Source organism: Notolabrus celidotus, chromosome 6 (genome assembly GCF_009762535.1).
Source record: "Notolabrus celidotus isolate fNotCel1 chromosome 6, fNotCel1.pri, whole genome shotgun sequence".
NCBI classification, from domain to species: domain Eukaryota; kingdom Metazoa; phylum Chordata; class Actinopteri; order Labriformes; family Labridae; genus Notolabrus; species Notolabrus celidotus.
In genome coordinates, this window is record NC_048277.1 from 2,299,360 (window position 1) to 2,322,243 (window position 22,884).

Sequence of the window (22,884 nt, forward strand, 5' to 3'; positions counted from 1 at the left end):
AGAGAAAGCTTGGAGCGGTTGCCTCTCTGTTCACTGAATGGACAGATGTCAATGGAACTGAGACACAGCTGATCAACGTTTTCACTTTTTGACCCTCCTCTGGTGCTGCTGCAGAGAACTTTCAAGAACTACTGTTGGATTTCCCAGAGTGCCTGTGTCGTGCTGTAAACTGAGGGACAAGAACCAAACCTGAGATCCATTTTGAAAGAGGAGAACAGTTATCGTAAAGTTCCTGTAGATATTGAAGCATCGTGAGGGGAGGCTGGTTTGGTTTTGGGTAAGTCAGACAACAAGATAAAGAGCAGCGAGCAGGTAGACAGCTTCAGGGAGAAGGATCAACTTTAAAAATAGCCTACCTTCCTCCCCTGTGGACAGCGATGGGTTCTGATGTACGTGACCTGAACTCCCTGCTGCCCCCGTTCCCTACAGGCCCGAGCCCTGGCTGCCCAGCCCTGCCGGTCAGCTCAGCCCCTCAGTGGGCTCCTGTCCTGGACTTCCATGCTGCTGGATCCCCTTATTCCTCCCTTGCTGCCCCCCACAGCTCCCTGGGGCCACATTCCTTCATCAAGCAGGAGCCCAGCTGGGGGACCAACAGTGACCCCCACCACCACGACGCTGACCCTCACTGCGGCCTCAGCGCCTTCACCGTCCACTTCTCAGGGCAGTTCACGGGGACCGGGGCCTGCAGGTATGGAGCATTAGGAGCACCTCTGCCTCCACCACCACCACCACCACCACCAAGTCAACCTCCATCTGTGGCGGCCCCACACCACCACCAGTCCACCAACAGGATGTTCAACAACCCGTCTTACCTGACCAACTACATGGACACGCAGCAGGCAACCCACAACCAGACAGGTAGGACTGAAGGAGAGGGATCAGGGTTTCATTTAGGGATGTTAATCATGAAATGTCATCACCCTCAAGCTCCACAGCACTTCACTGAAGTCTCATGATTTAGGACTTCCTCATAGGTCATCTTCACTCTAAGACTTTTATTTTTGTTGTACAAAGGTAGCTTTACCATAACCATCAGTCCTTTCTTTGTCTCTCTCTCTCCACACATGTTCTACTTTATCCTGTCTTATCAAATGAAGGCAGAGGGCCCAAACATAATCTTAAAAAATACATGTTTTAATGTTTCAACCAAAATAATCTCACATTTAAAAGCATAATGTTTTTACAATATCAAACAAAGACAAAAAGGCTACACAGTGGCAGTAAGCCGTATTAATGTAAATAATAATAATAATAATGTAAATGTAACAATATAGTTTTTAAATATGTGAAGTTTTAATGCCCTGAGGTTCACACCCATATACTCTGGTACTTCACAGCCTCTTAAAGTTTTATAAACGACAGAATGACATTTTATTTACTTACTTTTACTCCCATCAACTTTTAGCTTGTTTTAAAAACTCAACATACTGAAGGTCCTGGCAGCTGATGAATCAATCAATCAATCAATCAATCAATCAATCAATCAATCAATCAATCAATCAATCAATCAATCAATCAATCAATCAATCAATCAATCAAGCTTTATTTATATAGCACCTTTCATACAAATCTAATGCAACCCAAAGTGCTTTACAGCGATTGAAAACAAGAAAGAAGCAGAAATAAAATAAAATGCAAGACATATTAAAAACAAAATGGATTTTAAGATAGAGACTACAAAATATATGTAATTAAAATAAGTTAAAGCATCAAATTAATATCAAGAATATAAATAATTCAAATAAATTAATTTAGAAAGGGTAAGGATAAGAGTTGAAAATAAAATTAAGGCCAAAAATATCAATAAAACGGAGTAGATACATATGAATAAATAAATGAATGATAAAATAAAAAAATAAAAAAATAAGATAAACAGTATAAAGTGGTAAAAGAATAAAGCAACATTTAAACCAATATAATAGTAAAATGTAAGTAATAAAATTGTTAAACCCTACATAAAATCCAGACTGAATAAATGTGTTTTTAGTTTAAGTTTAAAAGTCTGAATATCTCTGTCAGCTCCTCTCAGATCCTCCTGCAGGCTGTCCCATCTTCTCGGAGCGTCGTGGCTGAAAGCAGCGTCACTGAAAGTTTCTGTTCTCCTCTGAGGAACAACTAAAAGAGAGGAGCCGGAGGATCTGAGAGGCCTTCCTGGTTTATACACTGAAAGCATCTCTGAGATGTATTCTGGTGCGAGGTCATGCAGCGCCTTGAAAACTAGTGAAATAATTTTTAAGTCAATATGAAAAGAAACAAGCAGCCAGTGTAAAGACTTTAAAACAGGCGTAATGTGTGCTCTCCTTCTGGTCTTCATTAAAAATCCTGCTGCTGTATTTTGCATTAACTGCAGTCTGTTTATTGTGTTCTGTGTAGACCAGTGAGGAGAGCGTTACAGTAGTCTAACCTGCTGGTTATAAAAGTGTGCATTAGTCTCTCTGTGTTACTCAGAGAGAGAAACTCTCTGAGTGACACAGAGATTAAGGCGTGTAGGGCTGTGTCACTTTGTTAGCTGTTATAAGAGAAAACTCTAATATAAGTAGAATAATCTTTATTTATATAGCTTCAAATCCCAACAAATGTTCTCCTCAGACTCTTTCCAAACAGAGCAGGTCATGTTCTATCATTAACAAAGACCCAACATCAAGACAGGATAAGATCCAGTACCCTCTTATGAAACTCTAAAGAGTTTTGAGAATATCTAATTCAATGCTAAATGCTAAATAAAATGTTTAATGTTACAAATAAACTGCAAGAGTGGATGTACAACAAAACAAAAATAATGTTGTGAATCTGAGACTTAATTTTGGTGAAGTTGTATTTACATGAAAAAGAAGTTATTGATGATGAGCTAGTTTTTCAATTCATGCTAGTTTTAAGATACAGAATGTCACAGTCACTAATTTAACTCACATGTTTCGGTCATGTCCTGCTCTTTCATCTTACTGGTGTGACCTTTAATACTATATAAAGGGCTTTTGATATTGGACTTCAACCAAGTGCAGCTGCAGCTATATCTGGTATTACAGATAAACACCATCATTGCGAAGTAGACATCAAGACGTTATTGCTTTTATAACACTGCTTGCACGCAGAGGAATACTATTGCATTGGAAGTAATCAAGTCCATCCAAGGTGTCCCTGTGCCTGAGTGACTTATTGCACTTCATACAATTAGAAAAAATTAAATATTCACTGAGGGGGTCTAGGAACAAATTTCACAGCATCTGGGATCCAGCATTAATGTATTTAGGTAAACTTCAACTTTACCGGATATTACATAGAAGAGAAAATCAATGACAGGGCACTGGTACCCTGTGTTCCAGAATGGGGGGGGGGGGATTATAGTCTTGTTTTACTTTTAGTACTGTTTTATTTTATATACTTCTGTGTAAAAAATAACCGCTACTAAAATTCAGTTAAAATTTGATTTATTATCCTCATATTTCATTTTACACATAAAAAATAACATAGTAAAAACTTTAAATTCCTCAAAGCCTTTGGTCATCTGTGATATCTCAAACTGAACGCCTTTCAACGTTCATGAAAAGTGAGAGTCCTAGCGCTGTGTTGCAGAAAAAAATTAAAGTCTGATTTATTTTAATTTCTAAACCAATAATTAGATGGTAAGTTGAGTCCTCTGTGAGTTATTAGTCTGACATTTTACACAATAAAACAAGCTGTTTGATTTCACAGGTTTAAAAACTATATGAGGAAAGCTTCAATGATTAAAGACACGCTACAATAACAGTCATGCTTTCACGATTACCATCGTATTATACATTAAGAATCATCATAATGCTATACGAATAAAATAATACAAACATTGTTTGGAACATCTCTACAAAAATCACAAAATTAAATAATAAGTAAAGTGAAGTTTAAAGTCTATCTCTATCTTTCAAATCAGAAATGTGGTTGAATGAATAATCCCGGTTCAAGGTGACTTTATTTGCTCCTGTAGGTAGATTTTGTTTGCAGCGAGTTAGCCTGCTTTCTACAACAACAACCAACAAACAGACAGCACAGAACCAGACACGACAACACAGTGACTAAGTGCTACTAAAAGGTAACCCTCAATGAAAACAAGAAATCAGCAATCAGTTAAAAATGGTAAATAAAAACAAGATCGAAATAAAATCAACTCTAATCCTGAATAATGTGGTGGGCTGTTTGACTTAAAGCATACACACTACCAGTCCAAAGTTTGGACACACATTCTCATTCAATGTTTTTTATTTATTTTAATTCTTTTCAACATTGTAGATTAATACTGAAGACATCAAAACTATGAAATAATCTGGTTTTACCATAATCTGGATTACAACAGTAGTCAAATAGGGCTATCCATTGTGTACTAACCCTACCTCTGAACAACACAACTGATGGTCTCAAACACATTAAGAAGGCAAGTCATTCTACAAATGAACTCTTGACAAGGCTCATGTTCATTAGAAACCATTCCAGGAGACCACTTCATGAAGCAGACTGAGAGAATACCAAGAGTGTGCAAAGCTGTCATGAAGGAAAAAGGGGGCTACTTTACAGAATCTAAAATATAAAACAGATTCTGCTTTGTTTAACACTTTTTGGTTCATTACATAATTCCATATATGTTCTTTCATAGTTTTGATGTCTTCAGTATTAATCTACAGTGTTTACAATCATTACAATAAATACAAACCCTTGAATGAGAAGGTGTTTACAAACTTTGGACTGGTAGTGTATATGTGCAGCAGCTATGGGCAGGAGACGATTGAGCCCACACACACACAATTTAGGGGTAAAAAAGTTTGTTCAGCAAAAGGAAGAATACTTCGTCAGGATGTCAGTACTGTTTTGAACTCTTGATTGGATGGTCAGCGTACAGCCCGCACTCTAATGTGCTGAGAGTCCACCTCCTGTAGACCCGGCGCTCTGATGCTAACCACGGCCTAAACAAACAGCACATCCTCTCAATAAAGAGATTTCTGTTTTACCAGGCTGCCCATGCTGAACAGGAGAATTTCATACCGCAAGTAGTAAACAGACAACACTTCATTATAAAAGTTTCTCTGAGAGTTCATTGTGGTTTTTGTATTTCACTGTGACAGAGCAGCAGACTTTAACGGGGCGACGTTGGTAAAGTTGTGCACACCGAAAATAACAGCAACATTTCTCCACATTTAGCTCCCAAACGTCTTTGAAAATATCACAACATGTTTTTAATTTATGTTTTTATCACATTTAGAGCAATATTTGTAACCTTTTTCACATTTATTTTTCTGGCCACAAATAATACTGTTAAATCTAAATGCTAAATATAAATATAAATGTTAAATATAAATGTTAAATGTTGCTCTGCTACCTAAATATTTAGCTAAAATGCAAATTCACACTGCTGCCTATAGCGGAAATACCAAAATAAAAGCTTCATAAAGTGATACAGATATCCTAACCATAGTCTGTCAGTACTGACTCCTACGGGTTATAGCCGGACTGCCCACCCTAAAAATGCTGGATAGGCAGTTTTGGAGGCTACTAAGAGATATCACAACACTCAGAGACAGAACAGACCCAGTCTACAGACAAGCTAAGTTGCTATTGCTAAGTCTGTATCTCTTTATGAAGCTTTTATTTTGGTATTTCCTCTAGGCGGCAGTGTGAATTTGCATATCAGCTAAATATTTAGGATCGCAGAGCAACATTTAATATTTAGATTTAACACTTAACATTTAGGTTCAACATTTTACATTTAGATTTAACATTTATATTTATATTTAACATTTAAATATAAATTTAACATTTAGATTAAACATTTAGTATTTATATTTAGCATTTGGATTTAACAGTGATTTTAACTTAATATATTTTTCTCAACAAAATTAAATGTGAAGAAGGTCACAAATATTCCTCTAAATGTGATTTAAAAAAAGTGACTTTTAAAAATTCACTCTACATTTTTATGACATTTTGGAGCTAAATGTGGAGAATTGTAGCTGTTATTTTCAGTGTGCACAACTTTACAAATGTAGCCCCATAGGACTCTGTGTACAATGCACTGCAACAATGATACATGCAAAATCTCATGAGTCTCACCCATGTTCAAAACAATCACAGACTCAAATGCAAACTCGTTAGCATTTAAAACAAATTTAAGTTCCAATCATTTAAAATGGTGTGGGTAACTTTTGTGAGACATGAATCCTGCAGAATAAAAGATTTAGAACATTTTATTGTTTTATCAAAATCTATCAGTGATCCTCTTACAGCCTTCAATAGATTCAGATGATGAAACTTCCTGATGAGAACTTGACTCACGTTTGAGAGATAGGACAGTATGACAACAACAGGACACAAGAAATGTGTGCTTAAAATCAAAAATAATTGTATTCTTATGAGAACAGTATCAAACTACAGAGATGAAGGGATGTCAAGTTGGATCTGCAATGCAACAAATGATAGTTCTGAACTATCAATGACCCTCAAGAAGTTGAATGGTATATTTCATGGTGAAATGTGGTGTTGGAGACCAGGGACGAGTAACATGCTCAGTGTACTGATGTTTAAAATGGAGTTTCACAAATTGAAGATTTTAGAAAAGTGTGTAGGACAATTTATGAAACACTATAATGCATTGAATGATAAATCTTAGCGCATATTTATACATACAAATGTTTGACCTGTCTTATTTATTTTTTCATACTTAGTCTTCCCGCCGTTCCCAAACTGTCAAACATATAACAGCTCAACGTGATCATTTTAACAAGAGTTTAGGCTTTCCTTCTCAGTGCTACACTGAGAATACACACACACACACACACACACACACACACACACACACACACACACACACACACACACACACACACGAGTCAGACAAAGGGGTGAGTGGAGACTAACGGAGGTCTTTTGTCTGTCATCTCCTCTCTTCTCACCAAATAACCTAAGCACACTTCACGTTAAATTTCTGCCTTTTAAATCATGAACCTGTTAAGGCGTTTTTCGACTGCTGGAACTTTACCCCTGAACTATGTGCGTTTCGGCCGGTGGACCCAGGGTCTAAATTTAGTTCAGGGGTAGATAATCTCCCCCCTATAAGCCCCTGCTAGGGGGGTAGTACTTTTCAAAGGTCCCGGGACTTTTGGGGGGGCAGGGCCTGCAATGCTGAACGTGTCTGATTGGTAGATTAACCTCAGTGTTTTTATTCCTCCCTCCGTCCACAATAACATCACACACATCTGTGATTCTCTTGATTTCTCTTTCTTTCATTAGTTTTGATTTGTTCTATCTTTTTTGTATGTGTGTGTACTTTTCAAAAGAAGAAGCTGTGATTCTCTTGATTTAGCAGCTTGTAACAGTAGTCTTCTCTCAGCCCACCGTGAATGCGTCTCTCCCGGTGTTACGGTTTTAAAAGTGACCCTGTAAACTGGAGACCTTCAGCTGAACGTGTCAGTGTTTGTGGAGTTTACACAGCTGTTGAAACACAGAGGGAGTTCCTGGGAATGCAAACTAGTTTAGTTTTTATTAAGATTTCAAAATATCCTCATCAGATATTTAATGATCGTCTAAAGACGTTTATGAGGGATGCATCCGGCTGAAAGTCTACAGTTAACAGGGTCGCTGTTTAAACCAAAACACCGGCCGATCTCTGCCACGGCTTTTTGAGTTCAAAAGGATTTTAAAGCCGTGTTGAAACGTCTTTGCTACTCGCGCTTATCTCCTCTCACGTGTTGATTCATAATGATACCTGCCTGTCTGTCTGCTTCTATGGTGTCATCTGTGATGAATGGCATTGGTCTTTGTTTTACTGCCCTCTACTGGTCTGGTGGTGTAGTACATTTACTTTTTTTCTCTCCATACGTCACTGGCCTGATTTGCACAATCTACCCGGGACTTTAGCCCGCGGTCGAAACGCAGACAACAATGGGGGCACAGGAACCTTTTAGTTCAGGGGACAGTAGTTCTTGGGGCTTTAGTGAGAGAGAGAGACAGAGAGAGAGAGACAGAGAGACAGAGACAGAGAGAGAGAGGTTGGGGAGTCGCCTATTTGGTGCTCGGGCCCTAATAACCCGATAGAATATAACAGGAGGGCCTCCACATCAGTTGGTGCTGGGGCGCGGTGATCAGCATGCGCTTTAAGGCATCTTGCATCTCAAGGTACACATTGTTGTGGGCTGAGCTGGGTCCGTTTTCTAGTCCTTGTACGACACTTAATGTGGGTATGGCTGTGTGTGTGTTGTGTGCATGTGTGTGCACTCCTGGGGTTGACATTCATGAACTCTTGTGTAATCATGATAAAACCATAAGAACTATATCTCTCTTCTTCTCCTCTTCTCTGGATTATCAGACGCTTTGCATTCAACTTTGCAGGAAAACACACTTTCAGAGGAACTAATGTGTGAACATAGAAACACATGACATCATCTTGGGATGAATAAAGACCTTTAAAAGTACTCACCCACCTTTGGAAATCAACTCTAACAGTGAAGTAAAATGTTTGTACAGTTGGTTCTTGTGTTACGGGTAATCAGTTTTTCATAAGAGGCAAAGAATAGATCTGTCTTTACGATGTGTCAAAATATCAGTGTGCTCTGCTCAGCAGCAGCTACCTCACAGTTTAACAAACATCTGAAACATGACTCAACTAAAAACAGAAGAGCAGAGACACCTTTCTGAAAGTTCATCATTGATTTAAAAGGGATAAAGTCTCAGTGTGTAAAAAAACCTGCAGCTGTTAAAGTGTGATCTTTGATTGTACTGTTATGAGTGTGCCCTCTTTAATTACAGCTTTGTGTTTGTGTGTTTGTGTGTTTGTGTGTTTGTGTGTTTGTGTGTTTGTGTGTTGCAGGTTACAGCGCTGTTGCATTTGATGGAGCCGGTAACTACAGCCACACTCCTTCACACCATAGCTCTCAGTTCTCCAACCACCCCTTCAAACACGAAGAGGCAGTGACTCAGCAAAGTAGCTTGGGTAAGAATGTGCAGCTTTCAGTCATTGAATGTGCTGGAACCATAGACTATATATATAATGGACAGCGTCGCTCTGCCTTTTCCTATTGTACGGTTTCGAAGACAAAATATCTCGTTCCAGAACGCTGACAACTTGTACATTTTCTGCAGCCAGAGTCTGCGCAGTAGGGAATTTGTGTGTTTCCACGGTAACAAGCTCCGCCCTACAGCGTAACATCCCGAGGTCCTACAGAGTTTCTCTCTACAGCATCTGTCAATCAAAGTGAACCCGGATGTAAAACCACGATTTTTAACCTCTAATAACTAACGAAAAAGAAACTTTTCAGAAAAAAGAGGCCTTGAACACAAAACAGTCAAATAATAACTACTTATCACCACAGCATACAGATGTGAGAAACATTCGTACCATGTGTATTTATTTTTTAAAGGTTGACTGCAGCCCCAGTCAAGCAGCCAGCCACCAGGGGGAGCAGTTTTTGTGGCGGCCTCACTTCCAGCTGAAGAGATGACGTCCATTTTATGTACAGTCTATGGCTGTAACACATAGGTTTGCATAAAAAGAGCACCTGGATTTTGACCCTGATCAGAACCTGTAGTTTGTTCAGAGATTGCAAAATAAAAAAGGGTTGAAAGATTTTTAAAAATCTGATTTAGGAACAGTGCAAATTCAAATAGACAAACATCAACGTTCTTTTAATAAAACTAAATGTGCCTCAGAAAGCCGACACAAATGCAGAAACCCAAAGTCTGCAAGGGTCAGAGTTTCATCCTCCAGATGTTCCTGTAGGAGACGTCTGCTGCAGAAATAAATGCTTTTCATTCTTGTTTTTATCATAAGTATGATTTTGCAACATTTATATTATCAATAATTATCACTCAACAATCCTATTTTTAGGAAAAGTCAATAATTGGAAAATTTAAAAATACATATTTTAAAATCTGAATGTAATCTTAATTCAATTTTTTATTCTGCTGCTGACTTCTGCACTGTCAGGACACCACACATCCCTCCTTTTTTCTTCCGTCATGTGCTCCTCAGAGGACCCTTTTCACGATCTCTTGCACACACTAACTTGAACACCAACAGAAGACTTCTAGGTCCTTTGTAATCTATTAACACCTGTCACATGATGTGTTGGTTTGGGCTTGATGACACATCATTATAATAAAGAGCAGTCAGAGAGGTGTTTCTTCTTGTCCAGTTAGCATCTATATCTTCTTTTTCATCATTTGTATTGTATCTGTGCCCTCTGATTCCACCTCACCTGAAGTCTCTCTGTCATGGATGTCATCTGTACCCTATTTAACACTGTATATAGGAGCCTTCACTGAGTCAGTGCAGGACCTAAGGTCCTCGGGTAGAGTCCTACGTGCTCTCTGCGAGGGTGCAGAGGAGATCCATTGACTAGTTTGCTTACTCAGTTTGTGTGTCGTTGACTCATGAGTATGATTTTTATTATCTACACATTTCTGTTGTATTTTTTTGGGGTGTATTAAAGAAGTATACATACTTTTGGATTGTCTCAACTACTGAAGACCTTTGTGCCTTTGAAACATGTTTGTTTGTTGTTAGCGATCAGTCATCAGTAAGAAAGGGAACCAGAGAAGACCTTTTATAATGTTTATCTACTACAGGGGCATCCAAGAGGGCACATCTGCAACATTTATTTCATACATAAGGACACTGTCAGGGCGACCCTCCTCAATAAAGATACCAGCCGTCTAGGCAGTTAAGCTGCAGTCAAATCTGCTTCATCAGAAACTACCCTCCAGACTAAGTGAGGGGGGGGTGGAAGGGCTTAGCAAAGCTAACTGAAGGAACAATGGTACTGTTAATGGACCCCCAAGTACCCAGGGACAGTGGCTGCCTCTCTAGAAGGATCCGAACTTTAGAGGACACATCCAAAGACCTGGACCCGTATGTATGTCCAGCCATTAGATATGAAAATGGGCTGTTTGTACTAATGTTGAAAAAAGAAATGGATTAGCGGTCTGCATGAGCCAGGTTAACCCCCCAACAGAGCATTACATTTAATGGAGGTAGACCCCACCATTACAGGTGCTAACGGCAGGATCACCTCACCTGTTAGGCTGTTTAAAGGATGGAGGACATCGTGCTTATGTGTTACAGTTTAAGACCAAATATGAGAAGACAACGGATATTTAAGGATCGAACGAATCCTTTGGAAAAGTATGACAATGTCGAAATATACAGCAGATTTAGATTTAGGAGACGGGACATAATTCTTAGGTAACCTACCAGCAACACCGTGAAGTGAATCCTTCCCAAACAACTCCGTTAACAAGTCCTCATCCTTCAATAGGGGGACAGGTGGTCCTCCATCTGGACCACATTGGTGGCGGTGCTTGTTGCGCAAAACCTCTTTCATGATCCATCCATCCATTTTCTTCCGCTTATCCGGGGTCGGGTCGCGGGGGTAGCAGTCCAAGCAAATTGACCCAGACATCCCTCTCCCCAGCGACACTTTCCAGCTCCTCCTGGGGAATCCCGAGGCGTTCCCAGACCAGGCGGGAGATATAATCCCTCCACCGCGTTCTGGGTCTACCCCGGGGCCTTCTCCCAGTTGGACGTGTCCGGAACACCTCTAAAGGGAGGCGTCCGGGAGGCATCCTTATCAGATGCCCGAACCACCTCAGCTGACTCCTTTCGACGCGGAGGAGCAGCGGCTCTACTCCGAGCTCCCTCTGGATGTCCGAGCTCCTGACCCTCTCTCTAAGGCTGAGCCCAGACACCCTTCGCAGGAAACTCATTTCAGCCGCTTGTATCCGCGATCTTATCCTTTCGGTCATGACCCACAGCTCAGGACCATAGGTGAGGGTTGGAACGTAGACCGACTGGTAAATCGAAAGCTTTACCTTCCGGCTCAGCTCCCTCTTCACCACAATGGTCCGATACAACGTCCGCATCACTGCTGACGCCGCACCAATCCGCCTGTGGATCTCACGCTCCATTTTACCCTCACTCGCGAACAAGACCCCGAGATAATTAAACTCCCCCACTTGGAGCAAAGTCTCACTCCCCACCGAGAGAGAGCAATCCACCGTTTTCCGGCAGAGAACCATGGCCTCAGACTTGGAGGTGCTAACTCTCATCCCGGCCGCTTCGCACTCAGCTGCAAACCGCCCCAATGCTGGAGGTCCCCGCTCGAGGAAGCCAACAGAACCACATCGTCTGCAAAAAGCAGAGATGAGATTCCAAGCTCCCCGAACTGGAGACCCTCCTCCCCCCGGCTGCGCCTTGAGATCCTGTCCGCCTTGACATCCTGTCTCTTTCATGATGCTGATTTTATTTTGTATTATTGTCTTATTCTATATTCTTCTAATAAAATGTCCATTTCTTCTTGATCTTCTCTCAGTCACAGCGGTACCACTCACCATGTTTATTGTTGTTTATGTGTAGTAGGCATGCTCAGTTTGAATTTGTTGGATCAGGGTTTTCCAGGAGGTTCCCTGGACATATGATGTTGTGCACCAGCCTCGCTTTCATGGCGCAATTAGTTATTTATTCAATTATTTGCAGTCGTGCATGCGGCTAATGCTACGGCCAGGTGGGCCATTCCATAATGGTACGCTAAAACTAATGGTCCCGTTTGTGTGAAGCCCTACTGACGACCGCAGTGACTGATTTGTAATGTGTTTATTGAACCACAAACCACACCCTAAATATTATCAAAACCTGCTCTCAGGTCTAATACCTCCTCTCTACCCCCAAACCACACCCATGCTTTGAAGAGAAAAGAGAGCCTACCTGTCCTTTCTATGTTAACCTTGTTTCTTATTCACACACTGATGGCAAAGGCTGCTATGTGAAGCACCCGTCAGTTTTTACTCATCCCATTTACAAGTACAAAGCTTTCTCATGTGTGTGTGTGTTTGTGAATATGTCCATGTACTACAGGTGAGCAGCAGTATTCTATTCCTCCTCCAGTCTATGGATGCCACACGCCTTCAGACAGCTGTACAGGCAGCCAGGCTCTTCTGCTGAGAAATCCTTATAACAGGTAACACACACACGCACACACACACACGCACGCACGCACGCACGCACGCACACACACACACACTTTCTACATTTTATACATTTTAGGGGCATCTAGGGGGCACTTTTTCATGCATTTTCCTCTGAAGGGCACCAGAGAAAGCAATTTTTAATGTTTTATATACTACAGTGGAATCCTGAGTACACCACTGCATGGTTTGTGTGTGCATGCAGCCACAGTTACAGACCTACAAACTGTCATAGATGACAAACAACATATCAGGTCAAAAGGTCATTACTTAAAAAAAAAAAAGTGAGTTGAAAGTATTACAAGCCTTCATTTGCACATTCACAGGCGGTAAAACATCTTTGTTAATTGTTCTCCTGCATCCGTCCACTCAGCGGTGTTGTTTTCAGTCTGGAGTGTGTGTCTAACTTTTTCACGTTTGGAGAATTATACTCTGAGTTTTAAAAAACGCATGACCATCTTCTAATGCAGGGTAAGCACTTGTGTATGTTTATGTGATTGGGTATATGGTGCCATCTCTGCACCTTTCTTGTAAACACTCACAGAACTTATACAGTTGATAATTAACGTTGTGTGACCACTTAGCCTGAAATACTCAGTTTTTCTCTCTCTCTCTAGCGGCTGTGACTAAGAGGTAGAGTGGATTGTCCACTAATTCAAAGATCTGTGGTTTGGTCCAGACACTGCACCCCTGAAATAAGTCCAAACAAAGTAAAGTAGATCTGGATGAGAGGGTTGGAACCATAGGCTTTATGAATGTGGGTGTGAAAGGGTGATGGTGGCAATAGTGAAAAGCCCTTTCAGGTGACTAAAGACTATAACGGCACCACAGCCCTGCATGTGTCTGTTACCCTGTTCTGATTTATGGTGTTAAAGTTCTTGCTTCTCTTTGTCTGGTGTCTCTCTGATTTACATTAACCTGAAAGCCTCATCCAAACAGGTCATGTTCAACTGATATTTTGAAGCTTTTGTGTTCGATAATGAAAGTGCTGTTTTTCTCTTATGAGCATATTTTAATTTGCAGTATCTAAATGAATCTTGTGCTGTGTCAGCAGCCATGCCACAGGCTACGACAGTGACCCAAACACCCCCATGGTGTACAGCTGCAGCACCCAGTACCGCATCCACACACATGGAGTCTTCAGAGGCATACAGGTAGGACGCACACTTTTTCATAACATTTTCTTATAGGAGGTCATAGCATTACGTCAGTTCTTACACTAAAATCTCAAAATGTGTGACACTAAACTTCATATAAACAACATTTGTTACTCATTATTAGCCTTATCTTGATGATTCCTTCTTCTCTATTATTGATTTAAAGCAATTCCCAATCTGTCACATGCTTAATAACTTGTCCTACTTTCCAACATGCATGAATCTGCTCCAGGACCGATTGGATCATATCTTGATCAGACATTAACCTTCCCAATTCTAAGCCTCTCCCGCCACCTATCTGTCTTAAGGAATCCTTGACGGTGGCATATCGTGTTGAATGATGTGCATGCTACTTGTTTGCACTATTTTGTGACAAAGTTCTGATTTCATGTTGTATTTTCTTTCCCCATTTGGTGCAGTTTGTTGTATAGGAATCTTAATTTCTGACATGGTTGAATTTAGAAGTTTGCTCTTTAATTGTAATTCCTATTCATTTGAAATATTTACTTAACAAACTACAGGTACACTGTTATAATTGTATTAATAAATTATGATCAATCTCTCCATTATCAAGGTCTGAATAAATAATAATAACATGTAATAATCACACGCAATGTCCCCAGAGTCCCTCAGGCAAGATAACTGCTTCTGTATTCTATGCAATTCTTAATAAATCACAGAGGCTTCGATCGCAAACATCCCCACTTCACAAACACAGTAACTAACAGTGTGTGTGTGTGTGTGTGTGTGTGTGTGTGTGTGTGTGTGTGTGTGTGTGTGTGTGTGTGTGTGTGTGTGTGTGTGTGTGTGTGCAGGATGTGCGGCGTGTGCCCAGCATTGCTCAGGCCATGGTGCGGTCAGAGAGCAGCGAGAAGCGGCCTTTCATGTGCGCCTACCCTGGATGCAACAAGCGCTACTTCAAGCTGTCTCATTTGCAGATGCACAGTCGCAAACACACAGGTGAAACTCAGAGACACAAAATGATGGAACGGAAAAGTGTACTTGATGTCTCAAGATATTGGACCCTGCAGGAGTCCATTTTTAGGTCCTCTGTGTGAGGACTTTCACTTCTATGCAGACGACACTCAGCTCTGTGTCCATTAAAGTCTGGCACCAATGATCTCTTTCATGTTGTCCTGTCTGATTAAAATCAACAACTGGAAGAGAACTGCAAATCCTAAGTTCATTGCCTCTTTACCCCAGAGTTCAGGCTACATTAATAACCTCTCCTCCAGGCTGGGTGTCCTATCTAATAATGTCCATGTAGAGGCCTGCAACCTAGGGCTGACCTTACTTTGACACCAAGGTGACCAAAGTTATGCAATCCTGTTTTGCTCTGTTGAGACAGCAAAATAAATTTAGGTCATATGAATGATATTTGATGAAATTATTTTTGTTTGTTAAGCGCTTTGTAACTTTTGAAAAGTTACCTAATACAAATAGTAATAATAATAATAAAATATTATTATATATTTTTTACTAATATTATTATTATTATTATTATTATTATTATTATTATTATTATTATTATTATTATTATTATTATTATTATTATTATTATTGTTGTTGTTGTTGTATTGTTAATTTGTATTATTATTGTTGTTATTGTTAGAATGGTTATGACTGTTCTGATTATTATTATTATATTACTATAACTGTATTTATTTATGAAACCTATTTATTATTATTATTAATACAAGTTTTAATGTGCTTATCATTATTATTATAGTATTTCTATATTATTATTTATTTTCTAAATTATTCTGCTTAATATATTATTATTATTATTATTATTATTATTATTATTATTGTTAGTATTATTATTATTATTATTATATAAAAATAATAATAATAATAATAATAATAATAATCTATTCTTTTCTGTATTTATTTTATTACCTTTTTCTAAAGTGGTAGTATCAAATTAAATTTATTTGACCTTTCCATGTTTTTCTTCAGGGGAGAAACCGTACCAGTGTGAGTTCACAGACTGTGGCCGGAGGTTTTCTCGTTCTGACCAGCTGAAGAGACACCAGAGGAGGCACACAGGTTTAATGACTCTTCTTTTATTCCTTTTTCCCCAGGTTATTTGATTTCATGCTCTGTTCTTGTCCGTCCCTGTTGTTTGCCACACTGAAATCCCCCAGACCAAGCTTGTCCCCAGTCTGGCCCAGGGGACACTCACGGCCCTGGGCCAGTTTCAATACGGCCCCTAGCTTCTGTCTTAAAATGTATCATTTAAGGCACTGAAATAAATCTCCTCTGAATTTTATGTATATTAGCATTTCCTTTCAAGTTCATAAACAGATCTAAAGTAGATCCAGTAATGTCTCACAAAGCTACATATGAATTACAGGCTACATATAAAGCTATAACTCCTCGAGAAGGAACAACAGTGAGCTAATGTTTACACGACATATCATCAGGTAGCAAGAGACAATTTAGGGACAGAAGGTTTTATTTCAGAAGCAATGATAGCACATATATAAATAATATAATATAATAACATAAAATAAAATATAATATAATATAATATAATATAATATAATATAATATAATATAATGTAATATAATTTGATATGATATGAAATAGTATAAAATTATGTCAAATAATAATATAATATAATTGAATATAATGCATAATATACTATAATATAACAATATAATATGATATAATATAATATAATATAACATAAAATAATATAATATAATTATTTAATAAAATGTAATATGAATTAATATAAATAATATTATATTATATCATATATTAATACAATGTAATATAATAAAATATAATATAAAGAAACCATTCAAAATAAATAGTTGTAAAATTGAGCATTCATGTGTAACCTTTAAGTTTGAAGTAAAACACGACAGCGGGGCGACCAGTCCTTTGACTCAAAATCATCTTTTTTTTTAGAGTTACAATAATGGGGCTGTTACACCTTTATTTATAGAGGAGAGGACAGTGGATAGAGTAGGATACCAGGAGCGGGAGAGTGTGGGGGAATGACATGTGGGAAAGGGGCTGCAGACTGGAATCAAACCCAGGCCGCCTGCTATATAAGCGTGCAACTTAAGCACCAGGCCAAATCCACATCCAAAAGGGACAAACTTTTAAATTGCTTCTCTTCAAGCCCCTGCTCTACTGTATTTTTCTATATATTTCTTTGTGTGTGTGTGTGTGTGTGTGTGTGTGTGTGTGTGTGTGTGTGTGTGTGTGTGTGTGTGTGTGTGTGTGCGTGCATGCATACTGTACATGTCTGTAGGAGTTAAACCTTTCCAATGTGAGACGTGTCAGAGAAAGTTCTCTCGCTCTGACCACCTCAAGACACACAACCGGACTCATACAGGTAAAACAAGTGCGTACACTTTTATTCCATTACTCCTCATCCATGTGATGTTAATGTGGGATACTTATAGGAGTGACTTATCATAGTAACACTTCTGACGTGATGTGTTTTCATCTTTCTATTCAAGTTATAATATTCCCCTTTATAATATAAATCATGTAGTATAAAGTCAACCCTCTCCTTTCTCTCCACCATCCTCTCCAACTCGTCGTCTGTCACTGCATGTCCTCCAACCCGTCCATCCATCCCGCCTCTATCGTAGGTGAGAAGCCTTTTAACTGCCGCTGGCCTAATTGTCAGAAGAAGTTTGCCCGCAGCGATGAATTGGTGCGACACCACAGCATGCACCAGAGGAACCTCACCAGGCTCCAGCTGACCATCTGAGTCTGCTGTCGACCTACACCGCAGTGTTCATGTTCAAACCTCTGTAACATCTGTTAATATCGTCTGTCAAATTAACCCCGTTCCAAAAATACACATAGGTGATTAAAAATGTAAGTAATGGTTTGTATTGATGAACTGGAGACTCTTGTCTATATTCTGAAGTCAAATGTAAAACTTGTGTAAAATAAAACAGTTGATTTGTGACATATGTGTGTTGAATAGTGAGACTTTGGAGGCTGGAGCTTAAAGAATAATACTGTCAATATTTATTATTTGTGTCATTAATTTCCCTTAAAATAAAGAAAACTAACACTGTGAAAGAAATCCTCTCCCTCCTTTAATTTAAAGGGACAGTTTTGTTGCTTCAAGTGGGAGGCAACCCGAGGGGCTCCAGGAAATGATGAAGGATTAATCGCTTAAAAAGTTGATATTATATGCCTTATACCCAGTAGCTTCCTTGTATTTATGTTACCACTGAACCAACACACCCATACTAATGCAATATGTACCCGTACTTCCTGTCCATCTAGTCCATCTTTAGGCCTTCTTGTTTCCCAAAACATCTCCTTTTATTTCCCCCAAACAAAAGATTAATACTCCAGCTGTCTGTTTTAAACCCACCATTCCAAAACGTTACATAGCAGCTCTTTATTGTAGGCTTTTCCAGCTTTTGTAGTGGTATCACTGCATCATGTAACTGGAATCATGAGGTGATGTGTCGCTCTGCCTTGGTGCAGTTTTAACAGTCATAACTTCTTATTTTCAGATGATCAAATAAAGAGATATCTGTACCTTCTGCAGTGTTTCTAATTTTAGTTTAGGTGTTTCATCAGAGCTTATAACAATCATTTCAAACAGAAATACGCCTTAGAGATTTGATTTAACGGCTGATCGTTCTTGTTTCTAAATAATTTGTGGATTTTCTTTCCCAGTCTGCCTGAGTCTCTCATCACTGTGTGAATATTAGCAGCATTTAGAGCAGAGTTTTAGACAATGCAAGCTCTTCAATGTGAATAGAGCCATTTCCAAAGCAGGAGGATATAATCTTAAATTATGTAATGAAGACTTTTCTTTGGATGGATCAAGCTCTGTTTCTTTCTTGTTATTAATATATGAGTCTTTATGTATCTGTCAGTGAAACATTTGGTACCTGAATAATGTTGTTTTCTGTCTGCATAGATGTGTTTGGGTTTTGATACATTAAAAGCTCCGGTCTCATGGTCTCTTTAAGTCTTCTTTTAAATGAAGGCCCATTAGGAAAGTCTTATCATACATGACTTAACTGTGTTTCTCTGTGTACACTATAAAATATCAACTCTTTCTCATGCAAGTTAAGTTATAGTAATAAACATGTGATCGCCTCATTATTCTTTGTCCCGTTTTTTAAAACATGCCTGTTATCTGAAGTTAAAATACTTTGAAGTGGGTCGAGTCTGGACAAGGATCCTTCCACAAGATGTGTTTATTTCTGCAATACTTGACCTGTCTGTGAGATCAATCAATCAATCAATCAATCAATCAATCAATCAATCAATCAATCAATCAATCAATCAATCAGAGACCCTGAGCAGGACCAGATTCATGGTAGACACACATCTGCTGAGACCGTGTTGGAGAGAGGGATAGAGGGAGATGAAGAGAGAGAGAGATGATAGTGGTGAGACGGATAGTAGTAGTTGTAGCAGCTGGAGTCTGGCACTTCCACAGCAGCAGAGATCCAGAGGAACCTACGAGACAAGGGAGCTCAGGGCCCCCCCTTAAAGGTCTATGGTTAGTAACTTTAATGGGACAGTAAAGGTAAGGAAAGTTTGAAGTATTTCTATGTTAAAACATTCAAAACTACAATACCACTCATCGATTTCATATTATTGCGGAGCTGGAGCCAGTTTTTATAATCATGCCACAATCAGATTGAAGATTTATTTCTCTAATTTGCTCTTTCAAACTTTTGTTCTATACTTAAGGAATATTTACACATCAGCAAGAAGCTCATCACACAGTAGTTTCTTAATCTAAATGTGGAAATATTTACTTTTATCCTCTCAGTGTGTGACGGTAAGTTTGAAATAATTTAGGACAAGTTTTCATTGTGTACAAATACCCATACACACCATCTCCCTCTCGTCTCACTGCCTTTGTCTTTCAAGGAATGGGGAGATGAAGAAATAATAAAACACATTTAAGAGTGTAAATGCTCATTTGAAATTACTCTGCTTACGTTTTTTTTTTCAATTAGCCAAAAGGGTAAATTATAACCTCTACCTATTGAACATGTTTAGAAACATTTAAAGCTCATAAATAGATCACAGAGTGTGTTTTTAATCTCCCTTTTACAAATCATTAAAATAATACTGATATATTTATCACATTCTTGTAGATGAATGTGTTAGTGATAGTGGGTTCAGCCCTCACATGAACAGTTAAAGTGAATTTAATGAAAGAAAGTAGGTGAAGCTGTTGGAGCTACCAGTAGATGATATGACATTCACAAATGTGAAGTCACAATTGAGTTATTTAATTCATTACTTTATGCATAAGGTCACATTTAAACACATTTTTGTAATTTGTATCTTGAGTTGTAGTTACTCACATTGACCACCAGAGAGAGTCCTCCTAAAGCGAGTGCTAGTTGTTGGGAGACTTCACTGGTCTTCCTGTCCTCTCTCTTCATCTCCCTGTATCCCTCTCTCCAACACGGTCTCAGCAGATGTTTGTCTAACATGAGTCTGGTCCTGCTGGAGGTTTCTGCCTGTTAAAGGAAGTTTGTCCTTGCCACTGTAACTTGCTAAATGCTGCAAAGTGCTCTGCTCATGGTGGATTGAGATGAGATCAGACTGAGTCCTGTCTGTAAGATGGGACTGGATCTTATCCTGTCTTGATGTTGGGTCTTTGTTAATAATAGAACATAGAGTACGGTCTAGACCTGCTCTGTTTGGAAAGAGTCTGAGGAGAACATTTGTTTGGATTTGGTGATATATAAATAAAGATTGATTGATTAAGAGAGTGAATGTTTAAATAACATCTCCATCACAGAGGTCAAAACACATTCCCCTAAGGCAGGGGTTCCCAAAATGTGGGTTGGACCCCCTGGGGGTTCGCGAGACACAAATGGGGGGTCGTGAGACGTCTTCCAGAGGTTATCTAAAAATATATTATTATTATTTATTTATTTTTTATTATTATTATTATTTTTTTTGTTTGTTTATTTACTTTGTTTTCTTATGTTTATCTTCCTTTTTGTTTGTACTGTTAATTATGATTATTCCTTTATTATCATTGTTATACTTGTATTTTTTGTGTTTTTTTCTTTTCTTTGTTGGTTTTGTATTACTTTATATAATTTGTTAACCTGTGGTGAAAAAAGAAATACTGAAAAAATGCAATAAAAAAGTTGAATGACAAAAGTTTTCTATAAATAGTACATTTTACCTATTAAAGCAACAAAAATCAACAAAAATAGTAGCTAAGCTTGAAATAAAACCTTGAAAATATAAAATGTAATGAGAATGAGTTTTCTGCCTTTCTTTGTTGCCAGATGACTCCTAAGTTTAGGGTTAGTGAACAGTTCATTATCAAAAGCATCAGTAGCAGCAGGTTCATTCATAACAGCACAGGAAACACAGACACATGCTCATATAGGGAGGGTCCATTTCTGCAGACCAGCTAAATGAAGACACATTAAATCACTTTGAGGGACAGTGGGGGTCGCGAGTCTTTAGCATCTATATTTTGGGGGTCACGAGCTGAAAAGTTTGGGAACTCCTGTCCTAAGGTTTAAAAACCCAAATATGAGACATGATTGTGGCATGTATGCAACTATAAGGCCAAAAAAGAAGTCAGTGGGTTCATTTGCACATTCAGTTTACTCATTTTAATCTGCCAGCAGTAAAGAATGAACCTTCTGAGAACAAGCATCCATGCATAAAAAAACATCTCTGTGATTGTAAAGCTCAGCACCATTTCTTTGTCATCCAGCACAAACTAAATCTTTGCACATGTCGTTCTCATTTTAAACCCCATAAACATTTCTCTCATCACAACAAGCTTCTTCAGGGCATCTCAAACATGAACCTTCCTTTTGACGTTCAGTGTTGCGTTAGTGTAATACATTTGAGCCTGCTGCTGTCGGGGCAAAGCGCAGCGTGAGTGAGAGCAGCACACACTTTGAAGTATTACAGGGAGTCAGGGGAACTGTGGGAGCAAAGCAGTGTTCAGTGAGGGCCCAGCTGGAGACCCAAGGCTTCACTCTGGTCTGGTCCACACAACACTCAGGTTGTGTGTCTGGTTGTAGTAGCTCAACACAGCAACACATGAAGCAGTACCACAACACCCGAGAAACATCAGGTCTCCTCGGCAAGCAGCTTCTGGAAGGAGGAAGACATGTCGTCAGATAATGGAGAAACATAAAACACTAGGTGATGTGATATTTACCACTCCCTCTCTCTCTTATTCTCCTCTATCCCTCTTTCCAGACCCAACTCAGTCGAGGCAGATGGCTGTCTAACCTGAGTCTGGTTCTACTCGAGGTTTTTGCCTGTTAAAGGAAGTTTTTCCTCGCCGCTGTAACTAGCTAAATATTGTGTGTGAGTCTTACCCTGTCTTGGTGTTGGGTCTCTGTTCATAATTTAACATAGAGTGGTCTAGAAGACCAGGGGTTCCCAATCTTTTCAGCCCCCCAAATATAGGTGCCAAAGACTCGCGACCCCCACTGTCCCTCAAAATGATTTAATGTGTCTTCATTTAGCTGGTCTGCAGAAAATGACCCTACCTATGTGAGCATGTGTCTGTGTTTCCTGTGCTGTTATGAATGAACCTGCTGCTACTGATGCTTTTGATAATTAACTGTTCACTAACATTAAACTTAGGAGTCATCTGGCAACAAATTCCTGCCTGTGGCCATCAGACTGTACAACTCCTCTCCCTCTGATGACTGAACTATATTCTGTACTCTGCGCAATAACGTGTAATACACTGTGCAATGTCCCTGCCACATCAACATCCTGTATGCAATA

The 22,884-nt window shown here is 39.1% G+C and overlaps 2 protein-coding genes across 4 annotated transcripts in view; one reads left to right on the forward strand and one right to left on the reverse strand.

The window, feature by feature from the left end:
- The first annotated feature begins 377 nt into the window (after positions 1–377).
- LOC117814585 (Wilms tumor protein homolog) lies at positions 378–18,427 on the forward strand. 3 transcript variants are annotated; one of them, XM_034686004.1, is made up of 8 exons: positions 378–858; positions 8,828–8,950; positions 12,869–12,971; positions 14,030–14,132; positions 14,951–15,095; positions 16,095–16,184; positions 17,405–17,488; positions 17,751–18,427. In XM_034686004.1, exons 1-8 carry the CDS (start codon positions 378–380, stop codon positions 17,870–17,872), a joined length of 1,251 nt encoding a protein of 416 aa, XP_034541895.1. In that variant the 3' UTR covers positions 17,873–18,427. The 3 variants fall into 3 exon arrangements, with proteins under 3 accessions (XP_034541895.1, XP_034541894.1, XP_034541896.1); XM_034686003.1 differs by having other exon boundaries at positions 14,033–14,132; positions 17,405–17,497; XM_034686005.1 differs by having other exon boundaries at positions 14,033–14,132.
- A 3,289-nt stretch (positions 18,428–21,716) lies between these two features.
- Positions 21,717–22,884, reverse strand: part of ano10b (anoctamin 10b) — a 20,053-nt gene continuing 18,885 nt past the window's right edge. Inside the window, exon 15 of the mRNA XM_034684798.1 lies at positions 21,717–22,236. Within this exon, the coding sequence (XP_034540689.1) occupies positions 22,213–22,236 (24 nt within the window). The 3' untranslated portion in view covers positions 21,717–22,212. The remainder of the gene's footprint in view (positions 22,237–22,884) is intronic.